Raw genomic sequence first — 17096 nt, 5'->3', positions numbered from 1 at the left:
AACGATATATCAGAAGCCCCATTTGGGCAATGTTGACGGAAGTTCAACCTAGTTCACAGGGAAGTTCAACGTACTACTAGCGGGGCAGGTCAGGTTGTGATCAGAATATTATTCTGATCCCGTGATCAGAATAGTGTTTATATATATATATATATATTATGAGATTAAAGAGTTAAGAAAGAAAAATAGCAGTCCGCAAAGGAAAAGGAAAAGAAAAGGCTGGGACGCGTCGGTCTCGGTCACCGACCCGATCTGACCCCAAACGTACCCAAACCCCAGAGAACCCGCGGCGCGCTGAAATACGTAGCCCGGCCGCTTCTCCCCTCATCGTCTTCCTCCGCCGGGCCCTTTCCCTCGCCCGCGCCCTCCACATCGCCATCGGAGCCTTCCAGATCGAAGCCAGGGCAGGGCTCCCTCCCTCCGGCCCCGTCGGTACGTACCCGCCCGGCCGGATCCCACCCTCGATCACCTGTTCCCGTTGATTGCCCGTTCAAACTTTCGTCGGAGATCGGCTGACTTCCGTCCGCGCGCGCCCGCGCTCCGGTCCGGCGCCGGGGCACCCGAGATGCCCGCGGTGGAGTCTGTCGGGTGCTCTTCCCGGCGGCGCCAGCGACCAGTACCGCCGGCCCGTCTGTTGTTGATTGCTCGAATTGCTCACCCGATGGACGCGAGCGCGTTGGTTAATTCAAATCCGCTGCCGTACGTGCACCGTGCAGTGGGGTTTCATGTTTGAAATTCCTCTTTGCCTTTTCCATCTCTCTGGAGATTCCTAGACGATGAGTGCCTATATATGCCTGCCTGCTTAATTAGAGGTTCTTGTTTCTAAGCACAAGATTGTGCGTGTTGGTTAATGGAGATTAGGCTGTTGCACATTTTAGCACTGCTTGTATACAACTTGCTTGGGTGGTTTCTAAGACGGCCATTGATATATATATATATATATATATATATATATATATATATATATATATATATATATATACATATGAGGTGCCGACGCTCATGTCAGCAGTACCTCTAGATGTTTTAGGGATTCTTGTTTCAAGCTGACGATCTGCGTGCCGATTAATGGAAATTAACTTGTTACACACTTTAGCACTTGTAATACACTTGGTCGGAGGATCCCTATGCCGGCCTAGCGACCGTGAGTCTTCTAAATCGACGATCGTGGGCATTGATTTAGTGGGAATTAATTTAGGTTTTGGCTAATTGCACATTTTATTTTACAGTTCTGTCAGATAGTAGCAAGTCAGCTTACAAATAGCACTTACTTTTTTATGTACTGTCTACGCCACTTCACAAGATGTTCTCTGTGTATAGGAATAGAAATGCGGAACACCGTAAAAAGGGAAAATACAGTATAATAGATTTTCGTAGTCTCAAAGTTCAGATATGCCATCACTTGACACATATTCGTTTGTGATGAGCAGGTGTTGTTTGAGTATTAATTTGCAGGACTGATCGTCAGAGCTAGCAGCAGTGAAAGTAAATGGCGTCTTCCGATGAAGCTGGCGACGACAATTACGGATACAAAAGGGGGAAAAAAGAATACATGTTGGAGACCGTGCAATGCTTGCTATTTGCTAGAGACAACCTCCCCAGCGACGTGTACCGCAAGTTCGTCAAGGCCATGACCGAGGTTTGGAAAAACTGGTATGTATGTTCTGAATCAGTTGTCTCTATCAGATGTCGGTATGGTTTCCTTGTTGATTGCATTCATACAATTCCCAACTGCAGTGCTGACCCGGATGGTGAAATAAGGAACATCTGCCCTGAAAACTGCATAGAGACGGCGTTGAAGCTATTTCAGGGTTGGGCTACAGTTAAACAGAGCTTCCTTAACTTCACTGAAGGCCGTAGCCCCGTCCAAGGCAATGGCATTGTCGATGCTGATGTCGAAGCCGTTGTTGTCAACCCCTTGCTACAGAAACCAATAGATTTTCTTTCCAGACTGAAGGTGCTGAAAAAAACATCTCATGGTTGCTCCTTCTGTTCGCCTGTTGATGCTAACTTGATCTTTGATTACTTAATGACTGCAGGCATGCCCTAACATGAGCGCCGATCATTATGCCGCTTTTTTGAAAATCATGCAAGATTATTTCAGGGACAGGACCATGACCCCTCGAAAAGTTTACAAGAAGGTACTTGCTAGTTCTTCAGAAACTGTATACTAAGTAATTCTTCAGTAATTTCTCTGTAGAAGATTGGAAAGACCAGGGTGTCTGATTCATAATTCCTTGTCTTCGTAGGTGAGGAGATGCATGCGTGACTGTCCTGAGTTGTTGGAAGAGTTTGTGGATAATTTTCTCCCTGCAGACCTGAAGGTACCTTTTCTCATCAAGGTGGCATCATTCAGTTTATTATGAACTCATCTGACATGATTGTCTCCTCGGTTATCCTTTGCAGGCCTTTGTAAAGGTTAAAGCAAATGATAATCACCGCTCGGGTGGTATCCATATGAAAGAAGGTTTTTCAACCCTTCCTGCTCTGAATGCAAACAGTCCCTAGGTTCCTTGTTTCAGGATTCACCTATGATAACTAAATGCAAATATTTATCCCCTTTTCTTATTAATTACTCCCCAAAATCTTGTTTGCCGTCCATGGTTCAACCTGTTTTTCTTAAGTGCATCCTAGCTACTAACCAACACATCAGTGTCGCCATTGCCATGTCTGACCTTCGTAGATGAAATAACAATTAGCAAACTGCAGTTCTGCAGCAGGATCGGTAACTTCATATATGTATTCATCTCTGATAGGTTACGGAGAATTGTCTCACGCCGAAGAGGATGAGGAAGACAAGGTTAAACCCTTGCCAGACTGGAATTCCTCAAAAGCTCAGGAATTGCCCCCAGAAGTTGATCCCAAGAAGCTCGAACGAGCTTGCACTCCTAGCTATTACCTGCTGCCAGATAATGTAAATTCCTACAAACCCATGTGTTTCCTGAAAATTACTACTGGACTAATCCAAAACATACTCGTTCTTGATCGCAGTTAACTCTTCATTCAAGTTATTGGACCAATCTGGGGAGGTCTATTCTCAACGATACTTTGGTTTGTTCTGTATCTGGGATGGAAAGCTCTAAGCACAAAACTATAAATGGTTATGAGACAAACATTTTCTACTGTGAAGAAGACATGTATGTACCCAGTGGCTAATTTGTTTTGCTCTTCGGTCTTTGTTATATTCGTTCAGCTATCAGGAAGAATGGTTTTCATAATGCCCTTTTTCTTTTTAAGGTTTGAGAGTGACATGCTATTACACCGGTTTCGTGCGACTGCTGACCTTATTGCCAATCTCCAAACTCGTGCTGGCAGCCATTTGAAGATAAGCGAGCATTTAACTCGTAAGAATGATACACTGGCCTTAATATATATTTAGAAGGATGAGCCTCTTTATTCAGTTAATAAACTTTTTTTTTCTTGTTCAAAGCTCTACACCGGAGGTGCATTGAAAAACTATATGATGATGATCTTGATATTGATGATCTGTTGGAGAGTCCGAATACTAGTTCTGTTCTTGCTGTTCTACTTTCTCGTTTAAAGCAGAAGGTAGAAGATTTATCGGAGGCGCGCTCATATTTGCATAAGGCGCACTCACAAGTTATTGCCAAAAATTACTACAGATCGCTTGATCATCGTGGCCTCTCTTTCAAACAATTGGATGCAAAGAGGATGAGCCAAAAAGGTATTTTTCAACTTTCTCCCTGTCCCATAATTTAAATAGTAGTATTAGGCACTGCTGGACCTAGATCCTGCATTGAGCCATGTACTCAACAAAGTCTTCCCATTTTTTTTGTTCTGAGTCATTTTCATACATGTCTCCCTTTCAGCATTGCTGGCGGAAGCAAATGAGATCAATAAAAAGAATTTGAAAGCTAGAGATAAAAATGCTGATACAGACATGTCGAATGCTGGAGATAAATATGCTGCTGATACAGCCATGTCGAATGCTGGAGATAAATATGCTGATACAGACACGTCGAATGCTGGAGATAAATATGCCGATACAGACATGCACAAGGACATAAGCAGTATACTATCCGCTGCATGTGCCTCTGAAGAGAAGCAGGTGATGAATTGGGCGAAAATAGTACATCCATTTCTTTCTGCTCATTGTCTATGGCCTTCATCTAAGGAAACTGTAGCTCCCGCAAAAGCTTGTGAACATTGCCGCACCAGCAAAGATTTTCTCAGTAGCATACCTGATGCTTTGCCTGCTACTAAGCTTTCTTCATCTTCCAAGGTATAGCATTCTGTATTTCTGATTCTCTTGTTCCAAAAATAATAATCTCTAACTTTGAAGAAATTGCTTAGTATCCAAGGTCGAGTAAAACTAACTTGCATGCTGACGATTTTCATTTCAGAGAGGGGAATTCCTAAAGAAAAATTCTAACGACTTGAGCTCTTCACACGATGGTTTTGGCCAAGACATTGATCAGGAGAGTGATTTAATGCCCGAACCAGAAATCATTGAGTCGGATGTCATGCTTGGTGCCAGAAAAGAACCAGTAAGTTGTGATGTTGGCACTTCCGGTATAGATGGGTTGAGCTCTGGTTGTCGTATAATCGATACTTCTGAACCTAGTACTCGTGACCATGGAAACAAACATGAGAAGCAGCATGAATCAAGTCAACACTCCAGAACATCAGCTAAACTGCGTGGTGTGAAAGGAGGCACTTGTTGTTTTCTCATTGTGCTTCGCAGGCTTTACCAGGTGTTCATCTTGAGCTCTCTGCTTTTGTTTTAGAAGTTGTTTGTTGGAACTCAACAGACCTTAGTTTTCTTTTGCACCTATTGTGATATGTTTTTCCAAAAGAAGTTTATTTATTTTTCCTTGTATGGCAGATTTTATATGACAGACTACAAACTGCGAGAGGTTTATGCGCCGATGATCTATTATATGCAGAGTAACGTCCATGATGCTTACTTGTTCACGATCTAAGCAAAATTGCTCATTTTCTCACCATGTAAGAGTTTGTTTTAAAATCACAACTTCTTCATTGAATGTTGCAGGTTTAAGGATAAAATCATCAAGCTACATGCTCATTGTATTGATAATTCCAGTTTTGAAGACTTCTGCCTGCAATTTCTTGGGCCAAAGTCCGTTGAACTTTTTACTCTGGATATAGTGATAAACCGAGTTATCAAGCAGGTAATCTAAATCTAGTATGAGATAATGACCGTGAATTCTGACCTACTTATCTTTCTTTTGTGGATCATTGTAAATCCGTTTAGTTGACACTGGAAAAAGTATCCGAAAATGGATAAGCAGTCTCAACCATTCGTCTCAGATACTTGGGCATGCATAATTGATAATCCTGCTATTTTGGCTTACTTGCAGTTGTGCATAATTTATTCAAGAGATCAAGACAACTCGCTCTTTCAATTCCTTGAGAACTTTGGAAGACCAGTTCTACCCAAACTTGTGTCCCGGCATCAAAATGTAATCCTGTGATCATTGTTCCATTTTGTTTCTCACCCCGCCTCATGTTGCATGTTAGATGCTGTTTCAGCATGAAGTGCATTTTAGTTCTGTTTCATACTATTACTGATGCATGTGTTTTATGCCTTGTTCAGTTTCCCAACAATCCATCAAATGTTTTACCGAAGTATGATCAAGAGGAGCAAGAGAAAGCTCTTGCCGATACCGAAAAACTTCCGCGCCATTTTGAGAGAAGGTAGTGATTCCCTAAAATGGACAATATATAAATCATACGCACTGTTTTTAGCTTGTTTTCAGTATTCTAACAAATGCATATTTTTTCTAGGAAAAAACGCAAGTTGGAGAACAGTGCAACGATTTCCTCAGCTTGGAGTTCCTCCCAGCTTGGAGCAGTGACTGAAACTCATGGTTGAATGTTATACCTTGGTGTATTGTACATGCTAGATGTGATTATTCGAAATATTGTTACAACTAAATAGAGAAATATAATTTTGTTTGTTACAAGGAACTACTCTGATCCCATGAATTTAGTTAGAAAACAAAAGTCATAATGTGCGTTGGTAAGCGCAGATAACTATTCTGTTCTAATCGCATGCAATTGATGTTATTTTTGTGAAAAAAATAGTATGCAGTTCAATTCTATTCTTTTCGCATAATGCATTTGAAACTTCTAATCCATTGTATGCCTCCTACCCTCCTTTTATATTGTCATTTTACCAGTGATGCTTGTTACTTGTTTTCAGTTGTTCTTTTTTTTTATCTGATGTATCTTACTTATTTTCTGTTTGAATTTGTAGGCTGTTATTCGTTTTAACTGTAATGGTATATAAAGAAAATGGAAATTGAAATTGTGAATAGGTTATTTTGAGTTCTTGCTTATTCTCACCATTATGGAAAATGTAAGATAAAATTTGCAAAGAGATCACCAAGTTATTAGATACATTATTACTGTATAAATACAGTTTTTAACCTAACGATGTCATGGTCGCTGGGTATAGTCAGGGAGGGGTTTCTTGATCTTGAACCATCATGAACTTATCTTAAGAGTACCTCTCGTTGAAGTTCTTGTCTTCTTGACCATGAGTCCAATTTTGCATTAATAACACGTGAAGTCTAACCAAATGGTTGGATGGGGACTTGAGCTAGACATCTGCAGTGGATTAGATGATGTTGAGACATATACAAATAACTAGTGCGTGCAAAAAATAGTTAATGGTTATTTGTCGTAGCTAGGTTTCATGCATGAAGAGTTAGTAGAAGCATGGGCACGAATAGTTAGTGGGAAATCATTTTTATATGATGGACCGACCTGATGATGTGGATAGGCTGCATGTAAGATAAATAAGATAGTGGAGATGAATTTCTTTGATATATATAGGATGCCCTTTTGTGCAGTTACCATTCAATCAAAGGGCTTTGACCGTCCACGAGACGTTTTATGGATGTTTGTATCCCTCTCTATTTTCTGGGTTGTTGCTGACATGTCCCTTATACTAAGTGGAACCCACCTTGGAAAGAAAAGAAAGAAAGAAAACTATCTCCCACCCCTGTCCATGTATCACTTACACGTGGACCCTAACAAAGAAAAAGGAAAAAAAATTATCGTCCCTCCCCGTCTCTCTCTCTCACCGATAGCAGTCTCGGCGGAATGAGGTGTAGTGTGGCTACGATCCTTTCCTATCATTCCTTCTCCATGTGACGTCGACATCGCGCACATTCACCGCCGCGGCATCTCAGCCACTCACTCGTGCACGCATAAGCTGCATCTCCTGTCTCCATCCTCTCCATCTCCGGCAATGCTCCCCTTCGCCCAGTCTCCTATGGTACAGCCCAAATATACTTTCCCTTGGCTTCCTAGTCGGCCCTTGATGCTTATAAACCTTCTACATCCCTCGTCCCAGAGCATTTAATCACTGAGGCGTCGTTCATGCAAATAGCACACTCTGCCGCCCGCTATGGAGGACAATGTCGTTGTGACTGTGCTCCTCTGAATGGAAGAGAAAGCGGTGGAACACTGATGGGCGACCCAACGGCTCCTGTACGGCCAGCAGTCTCGGGCGAGGGGGGCGGCGATTCCGCGCTTGTCTCTGCCTCCGGCGGCCCTAGCGGCGTTGCTCAGGCCCCGGAGCGGGACGGAGCGGTGGCGGCTCCGGCGGAGTTCAGGAGGACGGCCGGCATCTCCCTCAGAGTGGCCCGGGGGTCGGGGAGCCGCTTTTGGGCTCTGGCAGAGGAGATTTCCGACAACGAGGAGGAAGATGAGGTGTGCGCTGAGCCGGATCCTGCGGCAGGCGCGCGTGCGGCCTGCTCCATTGGGGAGTTTGTGGCGCGCGCGGAGGAGCTCGGGGGTTCCTTCAAGGCCGGGCGCCGGCGTGCTTTTGCGCCCGGTGGTTGTGGCTCACGACGGCTTTCTCTGGCTGCGGCAAGAGCGCCGCGCGCCTCTCCGACGCGTGAAGGGCGTGGTTGTCCTGGTGCGGACGCCGCGGGGCTGTCCCTCAGACCTTCGCCGCCCATGCCCTGCGGTGGCGGCGGCGGCGGCGCGAAGGCGGCGACGCCGACGGGTTCGGGGTCGCCTCTCTCTAGGGTTGGGGACGAAGCGCCAAGTGGTGGGCTGGGCCGGCCTGCTGAGGTGTCTGGCGGGCCTCCTGCGGGGCCGCCACGTCTGCTGGCCCAGCCAAGGGGTACGTATGTGTCAGGGTCGCAGGGGGCCTCGCCCGTGCCCGTGGCCCAGTCTGGCCCGGGAGTGCAAGGCCTGCCAACGCCGGCCCACACCGCGCAGCCATATAAATGGCTTTGGCTCCCCCGTGCAACCCTAGACATCACACTAGGGTTTCCTGCCTCCAATTCGGAGGTGCGGCGATTCGGTCACTCCGCTCGCTTCCTCCACCCCACTCCACCTCCCCCACCCTTGCTTCGTTCCTTCGCCGAAGTGGTGTCCATGGGCTCCAAGCCCGACCGCCGAGGGGAGAAACCACCCATGGAGCCGCCACGGGACCGCACCCGTGGGCGCGCCGCCGACGAGGGCGGTTGGGGGCCGCCGCCCGCATGGTGGCTCAAGGAGCAGGAACGGAAGAAGAAGAAAAAGGAAGAATACAGGAAGAAAGGCCTCGAGCTCAAGCGCAAGGGGCAGTTGGCAGCTCAGGGCGGCGACCGCGCCGGCGACTCGCTCGCAAAGAAGCAGAAGTCCAAGCCTGCGGGGGCGGCGGCTACCAAGCCTCCCCTCCTGCCCAGATCTGAGGCGCCGGGCTCGTCCAAGGGCACGCAGGAGGAGCCGATCCCAGTCGAAGATGCGGGCGGCCCAGAGTGCTTCAAGTGCGGCCGCACATGCCATTTCCAGAGCCTGTGCACCTTCCAGCCGCTTTGCGTGGTGTGCAGCAAGGAGGGGCACACCTCGGCGCAGTGCCCATCCCGCGGCAAGCCTCTGCTTCTCCAGACCATGGGCCACGCCATTGCCGGCAAGGGATTCTTCTGCCTCCAGTTTCCAGTCGACGCGCGGGAGGAGGCCCCAGTCCAGCTGGGGGCCAACACGGCGGTGCTCTCCATGCCTTCCGGAGCGCTCTGTTGGAAATATACCCTAGAGGCAATAATAAAAGCATTATTATTATATTTCCTTGTTCATGATAATTGTCTTTATTCATGCTATAATTGTGTTATCCGGAAATCGTAATACATGTGTGAATAACAGACACCAACATGTCCCTAGTAAGCCTCTAGTTGACTAGCTCGTTGATCAACAGATAGTCATGGTTTCCTGACTATGGACATTGGATGTCATTGATAATGAGATCACATCATTAGGAGAATGATGTGATGGACAAGACCCAATCCTAAACATAGCACAAGATCGTATAGTTCGTTTGCTAGAGTTTTCCAATGTCAAGTATCTTTTCCTTAGACCATGAGATCGTGTAACTCCCGGATACCGTAGGAGTGCTTTGGGTATACCAAACGTCACAACGTAACTGGGTGACTATAAAGGTAGACTACGGGTATCTCCGAAAGTGTCTGTTGGGTTGACATGGATCAAGACTGGGATTTGTCACTCCGTATGACGGAGAGGTATCGCTGGGCCCACTCGGTAATGCATCATCATAATGAGCTCAAAGTGACCAAGTGTCTGGTCACGGGATCATGCATTACGGTACGAGTAAAGTGACTTGCCGGTAACGAGATTGAATGAGGTATTGGGATACTGACGATCGAATCTCGGGCAAGTAACATATCGATTGACAAAGGGAATTGCATACGGGGTTGATTGAATCCTCGACATCGTGGTTCATCCGATGAGATCATCGTGGAGCATGTGGGAGCCAACATGGGTATCCAGATCCCGCTGTTGGTTATTGACCGGAGAGTCGTCTCGGTCATGTCTGCTTGTCTCCCGAACCCGTAGGGTCTACACACTTAAGGTTAGGTGACGCTAGGGTTGTGAAGATATGTATATGCAGTAGCCCGAATGTTGTTCGGAGTCCCGGATGAGATCCCGGACGTCACGAGGAGTTCCGGAATGGTCCGGAGGTAAAGAATTATATATAGGAAGTGCTGTTTCGGCCATCGGGACAAGTTTCGGGGTCACCGGTATTGTACCAGGACCACCGGAAGGGTCCCGGGGGTCCACCGGGTGGGGCCACCTATCCCGGAGGGCCCCATGGGCTGAAGTGGGAGGGAACCCAGCCCATAGTGGGCTGGGGCGCCACCCCCCAGGGCCCATGCGGCTAGGGTTGAGGGGAAACCCTAAAGGGGGCGCCCCCTTGCTTGGGGGGCAAGCCCCCCACCCTAGGCCGCCGCCCCCCTAGTAGATTCCATCTACTAGGGCCGGCGCCCCCCCTAGCACCCCTATATATAGTGGGGGAGAGGAGGGACTTCATACCCCAGCCCCTGGCGCCTCCCTCTCTCCCCGTTACGTCTCTCCCTCGCAGTATAGGCGAAGCCCATCTACTGTGACGCCCTGCATCCACCACCACGCCGTCGTGCTGCTGGATCTTCGTCAACCTCTCCTTCCCCCTTGCTGGATCAAGAAGGAGGAGACGTCTCCCGACCCGTACATGTGTTGAACGCGGAGGTGCCGTCCGTTCGGCGCTTGGTCATCGGTGATTTGGATCACGTCGTGTTCGACTACATCATCACCGTTCTTTGAACGCTTCCGTGCGCGATCTACAAAGGTATGTAGATGCATCCGATGACTCGTTGCTAGATGAACTCCTAGATGGATCTTGGTGAAACGAGTAGGAAAATTTTTGTTTTCTGCAACGTTCCCCAACAGTGGCATCATGAGCTAGGTCTATGCGTAGTTCTTCTTGCGCGAGTAGAACACAATTTGTTGTGGGCGTAGATTTGTCAACTTTCTTGCCGCTACTAGTCTTTTCTTGCTTCAGCGGTATTGTGGGATGAAGCGGCCCGGACCAACCTTACACGTACGCTTACGTGAGACCGGTTCCACCGACTAACATGCACTAGTTGCATAAGGTGGCTGGCGGGTGTCTGTCTCTCCCACTTTAGTTGGAGCGGATTCGATGAATAGGGTCCTTATGAAGGGTAAATAGAAGTTGACAAATCACGTTGTGGCTTTAACGTAGGTAAGAAGACGTTCTTGCTAGAACCCTAATTCAGCCACGTAAAACTTGCAACAACAATTAGAGGACGTCTAACTTGTTTTTGCAGCAAGTGGTTTATGATATGATATGGCCAAAGTTGTGATGAATGATGAATGATCTATATGTGATGTATGAGATGTTCATGCTATTGTAATAGGAATCACGACTTGCATGTCGATGAGTATGACAACCAGCAGGAGCCATAGGAGTTGTCTTTATTCTTTTATATGACATGCGTGTCATTGAGAAACGCCATGTAAATTACTTTACTTTATTGCTAAACGCGTTAGCCATAGTAGTAGAAGTAATAGTTGGCGAGCAACTTCATGGAGACACGATGATGGAGATCATGATGATGGAGATCATGGTGTCAAGCCGGTGACAAGATGATCATGGAGCCCCAAGATGGAGATCAAAGGAGCTGTGTGATATTGGCCATATCATGTCACGTTTATTATTTGATTGCATGTGATGTTTATCATGTTTTGCATCTTGTTTACTTAGAACGACGGTAGTAAATAAGATGATCCCTCATAATAATTTCAAGAAGTGTTCCCCCTAACTGTGCACCGTTGAGACAGTTCGCTGTTTCAAAACACCACGTGATGATCAGGTGTTTTATTCAGACGTTCACATACAACGGGTGTAAGACAGATTTACACATGCAAACACTTAGGTTGACTTGACGAGCCTAGCATGTACAGACATGGCCTCGGAACACAGAAGACCGAAAGGTCGAGCATGAGTCGTATAGAAGATACGATCAACATGAAGATGTTCACCGATGTTGACAAGTCCGTCTCACGTGATGATCGGACACGGCCTAGTTAACTCGGATCATGTAATACTTAGATGACTAGAGGGATGTCTAATCTAAGTGGGAGTTCATTGATAATTTGATTAGATGAACTTAATTATCATGAACTTAGTCTAAAATATTTTACAATATGTCTTGTAGATCAAATGGCCCACGTAGCCCTCAATTTCAACGCATTCCTAGAGAAAACCAAGCTAAAAGACGATGGCAGCAACTATACGGACTGGGTCCGGAACCTGAGGATCATCCTCATAGCTGCCAAGAAAGATTATGTCCTACAAGCACCGCTAGGTGAAGCTCCCGTCCCACAGAACCAAGACGTTATGAACGCTTGGCAGACACGTGTTGACGACTACTCCCTCGTTCAGTGCGGCATGCTTTACAGCTTAGAGCCGGGGCTCCAAAAATGTTTTGAGAGACATGGAGCATACGAGATGTTCGAAGAGCTGAAAATGGTTTTTCAAGCTCATGCCCGGATCGAGATATATGAAGTCTCCGATAAGTTCTTCAGCTGTAAGATGGAGGAAAATAGTTCTGTCAGTGAGCACATACTCACTATGTCTGGGTTGCATAACCGCTTGTCTCAGCTGGGAGTTAATCTCCCGGATGATGCGGTCATTGATAGAATCCTCCAGTCGCTTCCACCAAGCTACAAGAGCTTTGTGATGAACTTCAACATGCAGGGGATGCAAAAGACCATTCCTGAGTTGTTCTCAATGCTGAAATCAGCGGAGGTAGAAGTCAAGAAGGAACATCAAGTGTTGATGGTCAATAAAACCACTAAGTTCAAGAAAGGCAAGGGTAAAAAGAACTTCAAGAAGGACGGCAAGGAGGTTGCCGCGCCCGGCAAGCAAGCTGCCAGGAAGAAGCCAAAGAATGGGCCCAAGCCCGAGACTGAGTGCTTTTATTGCAAGGGAAGCGGTCACTGGAAGCGGAACTGCCCTAAATACTTAGCAGACAAGAAGGCCGGCAAAACAAAAGGTATATGTGATATACATGTAATTGATGTGTACCTTACTAGTGTCCGTAGTAGCTCCTGGGTATTTGATACCGGTGCAGTTGCTCACATTTGTAACTCAAAGCAGGGGCTGCGGAATAAGCGGAAACTGGCAAAGGACGAGGTGACGATGCGCGTCGGGAATGGTTCCAAGGTCAATGTGATCGCCGTCGGCACGCTACCTCTATATCTACCTTTGGGATTAGTTTTAAACCTTAATAATTGTTATTTAGTGCCAGCTTTGAGCATGAACATTGTATCGGGATCTCGTTTAATTCGAGATGGCTACTCATTTAAATCCGAGAATAATGGTTGTTCTATTTATATGAGAGATATGTTTTATGGTCATGCCCCTATGGTGAATGGTTTATTCTTTATGAATCTCGAACGTGATACTACACATGTTCATAATGTGAGTACCAAAAGATGTAAGATTGATAATGATAGTCCCACATACTTGTGGCACTGCCGCCTTGGTCACATAGGTGTCAAACGCATGAAGAAGCTCCATGCAGATGGACTTTTAGAGTCTCTTGATTATGAATCATTTGACACGTGCGAACCATGCCTCATGGGTAAGATGACCAAGACTCCGTTCTCAAGAACAATGGAGCGAGCAACCGACTTATTGGAAATCATACATACTGATGTGTGCGGTCCAATGAGTGTTGAGGCTCGCGGTGGCTATCGTTATGTTCTCACGCTCACTGATGATTTAAGTAGATATGGGTATATCTACTTAATGAAACACAAGTCCGAAACCTTTGAAAGGTTCAAGGAATTTCAGAGTGAGGTTGAAAATCAACGTGACAGGAAAATCAAGTTTCTACGATCAGATCGTGGAGGAGAATACTTGAGTCACGAGTTTGGCACACACTTAAGAAAATGTGGAATAGTTTCACAACTCACGCCGCCTGGAACACCTCAGCGTAACGGTGTGTCCGAACGTCGTAATCGCACTCTATTAGATATGGTGCGATCTATGATGTCTCTTACCGATTTACCGCTATCTTTTTGGGGCTATGCTTTAGAGAGTGCCGCATTCACTTTAAATAGGGCTCCGTCGAAATCCGTTGAGACGACACCGTATGAATTATGGTTTGGGAAGAAACCTAAGCTGTCGTTTCTAAAAGTTTGGGGATGCGATGCTTATGTCAAGAAACTTCAACCTGAAAAGCTCGAACCCAAGTCGGAAAAGTGCGTCTTCATAGGGTACCCAAAAGAAACTATTGGGTACACCTTCTACCTCAGATCCGAAGGCAAGATCTTTGTTGCCAAGAATGGGTCCTTTGTAGAGAAAGAGTTTCTCTCGAAAGAAGTAAGTGGGAGGAAAGTAGAGCTTGATGAAGTATTACCTCTTGAACCGGAAAATGGCGCAACTCAAGAAAATGTTCCCGAGGTGCCTGCACCGACTAGAGAGGAAGTTAATGATAATGATCAAGATACTTCTGATCAAGCTCCTACTGAAATTCGAAGGTCCACAAGGACACGTTCCGCACCAGAGTGGTACGACAACCCTGTCTTGGAAATCATGTTGTTAGACAACGGTGAACCTTCGAACTATGAAGAAGCGATGGCGGGCCCGGATTCCGACAAATGGCTAGAAGCCATGAAATCCGAGATAGGATCCATGTATGAAAATGAAGTATGGACTTTGACTGACTTGCCCGTTGAACGGCGAGCCATAGAAAATAAATGGATCTTTAAGAAGAAGACAGACGCGGATGGTAATGTGACCATCTATAAAGCTCGACTTGTCGCTAAGGGTTATCAACAAGTTCAAGGGGTTGACTACGATGAGACTTTCTCACCGGTAGCGAAGCTAAAGTCCGTCCAAATCATGTTAGCAATTGCCGCATTCTACGATTATGAGATATGGCAAATGGACGTCAAAACGGCATTCCTTAATGGTTTCCTTAAGGAAGAATTGTATATGATGCAGCCGGAAGGTTTTGTCGATCCTAAGAATGCTGACAAGGTATGCAAGCTCCAACGCTCGATTTATGGTCTGGTGCAAGCATCTCGGAGTTGGAACATTCGCTTTGATGAGATGATCAAAGCGTTTGGGTTTACACAGACTTATGGAGAAGCCTGCGTTTACAAGAAAGTGAGTGGGAGCTCTGTAGCATTTCTCATATTATATGTAGATGACATACTTTTGATGGGAAATGATATAGAACTCTTGGACAGCATCAAGGCCTACTTGAATAAGAGTTTTTCAATGAAGGACCTTGGAGAAGCTGCTTATATATTAGGCATCAAAATCTATAGAGATAGATCGAGACGCCTCATAGGTCTTTCACACAGTACATACCTTGATAAGATATTGAAGAAGTTCAATATGGATCAATCTAAGAAGGGGTTCTTGCCTGTGTTACAAGGTATGAAATTGAGCTCAGCTCAATGTCCGACCACGGCAGAAGATATATAAGAGATGAGCGTCATCCCCTATGCATCAGCCATAGGTTCTATTATGTATGCCATGCTGTGTACCAGACCTGATGTAAACCTTGCCGTAAGTTTGGTAGGAAGGTACCAAAGTAATCCCGGCAAGGAACACTGGACAGCGGTCAAGAATATCCTGAAGTACCTGAAAAGGACTAAGGAAATGTTTCTCGTATATGGAGGTGACGAAGAGCTCGTCGTAAAGGGTTACGTCGACGCTAGCTTCGACACAGATCTGGATGACTCTAAGTCACAAACCGGATATGTGTATATTTTGAATGGTGGGGCAGTAAGCTGGTGCAGTTGCAAGCAAAGCGTCGTGGCGGGATCTACATGTGAAGCGGAGTACATGGCAGCCTCGGAGGCAGCACATGAAGCAATATGGGTGAAGGAGTTCATCACCGACCTAGGAGTCATACCCAATGCGTCGGGGCCAATCAAACTTTTCTGTGACAACACTGGAGCTATTGCACTTGCCAAGGAGCCCAGGTTTCACAAGAAGACAAGGCACATCAAGCGTCGCTTCAACTCCATTCGTGAAAATGTTCAAGATGGAGACATAGAGATTTGTAAAGTACATACGGACCTGAATGTAGCGGATCCGTTGACTAAACCTCTCCCTAGAGCAAAACATGATCAACACCAGAATTCCATGGGTGTTCGATTCATCACAATGTAACTAGATTATTGACTCTAGTGCAAGTGGGAGACTGTTGGAAATATGCCCTAGAGGCAATAATAAAAGCACTATTATTATATTTCCTTGTTCATGATAATTGTCTTTATTCATGCTATAATTGTGTTATCCGGAAATCGTAATACATGTGTGAATAACAGACACCAACATGTCCCTAGTAAGCCTCTAGTTGACTAGCTCGTTGATCAACAGATAGTCATGGTTTCCTGACTATGGACATTGGATGTCATTGATAACGAGATCACATCATTAGGAGAATGATGTGATGGACAAGACCCAATCCTAAACATAGCACAAGATCGTATAGTTCATTTGCTAGAGTTTTCCAATGTCAAGTATCTTTTCCTTAGACCATGAGATCGTGTAACTCCCGGATACCGTAGGAGTGCTTTGGGTATACCAAACGTCACAACGTAACTGGGTGACTATAAAGGTAGACTACGGGTATCTCCGAAAGTGTCTGTTGGGTTGACATGGATCAAGACTGGGATTTGTCACTCCGTATGACGGAGAGGTATCGCTGGGCCCACTCGGTAATGCATCATCATAATGAGCTCAAAGTGACCAAGTGTCTGTTGGAAATATGCCCTAGAGGCAATAATAAATTGATTATTATTATATTTCCTTGTTCATGATAATCGTTTATTATCCATGCTAGAATTGTATTGAAAGGAAACTCAGATACATGTGTGGATACATAGACAACACCATGTCCCTAGTGAGCCTCTAGTTGACTAGCTCGTTGATCAATAGATGGTTATGGTTTCCTAACCATGGACATTGGATGTCGTTGATAACGGGATCACATCATTAGGAGAATGATGTGATGGACAAGACCCAATCCTAAGCATAGCACTAGATCGTGTAGTTCGTATGCTAAAGCTTTTCTAATGTCAAGTATCATTTCCTTAGACCATGAGATTGTGCAATTCCCGGATACTGTAGGAGTGCTTTGGGTGTATCAAACGTCACAACGTAACTGGGTGACTATAAAGGTGCACTACAGGTATCTCCGAAAGTGTCTGTTGGGTTGGCACGAATCGAGACTGGGATTTGTCACTCCGTGTAAACGGAGAGGTATCTCTGGGCCCACTCGGTAGGACAT

At 45.8% G+C, this 17096-nt stretch overlaps 1 protein-coding gene across 2 annotated transcripts; it reads left to right on the top strand.

Annotated features, from left to right (window-relative positions):
* The first annotated feature begins 263 nt into the window (after positions 1-263).
* On the top strand, positions 264-6103 carry LOC125540228 (paired amphipathic helix protein Sin3-like 6). 2 transcript variants are annotated; one of them, XM_087533023.1, is made up of 17 exons: positions 266-432; positions 1431-1653; positions 1738-1957; positions 2040-2141; positions 2250-2324; positions 2407-2467; positions 2757-2914; positions 2992-3137; positions 3238-3344; positions 3431-3685; positions 3831-4243; positions 4365-4715; positions 4847-4908; positions 5015-5153; positions 5343-5444; positions 5579-5679; positions 5770-6102. In XM_087533023.1, the coding sequence occupies exons 2-17, from the start codon at positions 1490-1492 to the stop codon at positions 5855-5857; spliced, it is 2544 nt and encodes an 847-aa protein (XP_087389149.1). In that variant the 5' UTR covers positions 266-432; positions 1431-1489; the 3' UTR covers positions 5858-6102. The 2 variants fall into 2 exon arrangements, with proteins under 2 accessions (XP_087389142.1, XP_087389149.1); XM_087533016.1 differs by having other exon boundaries at positions 264-432; positions 1431-1957; positions 5770-6103.
* Positions 6104-17096: the final 10993 nt, after the last annotated feature.

Source organism: Triticum urartu, chromosome 1A (assembly GCF_056163025.1).
Source record: "Triticum urartu cultivar PI428250 chromosome 1A, HENAU_Tu73, whole genome shotgun sequence".
Lineage (NCBI taxonomy): Eukaryota > Viridiplantae > Streptophyta > Magnoliopsida > Poales > Poaceae > Triticum > Triticum urartu.
Note: the sequence above shows the minus strand (reverse complement) of the source record. Positions and strands in the feature narration are given on the sequence as shown.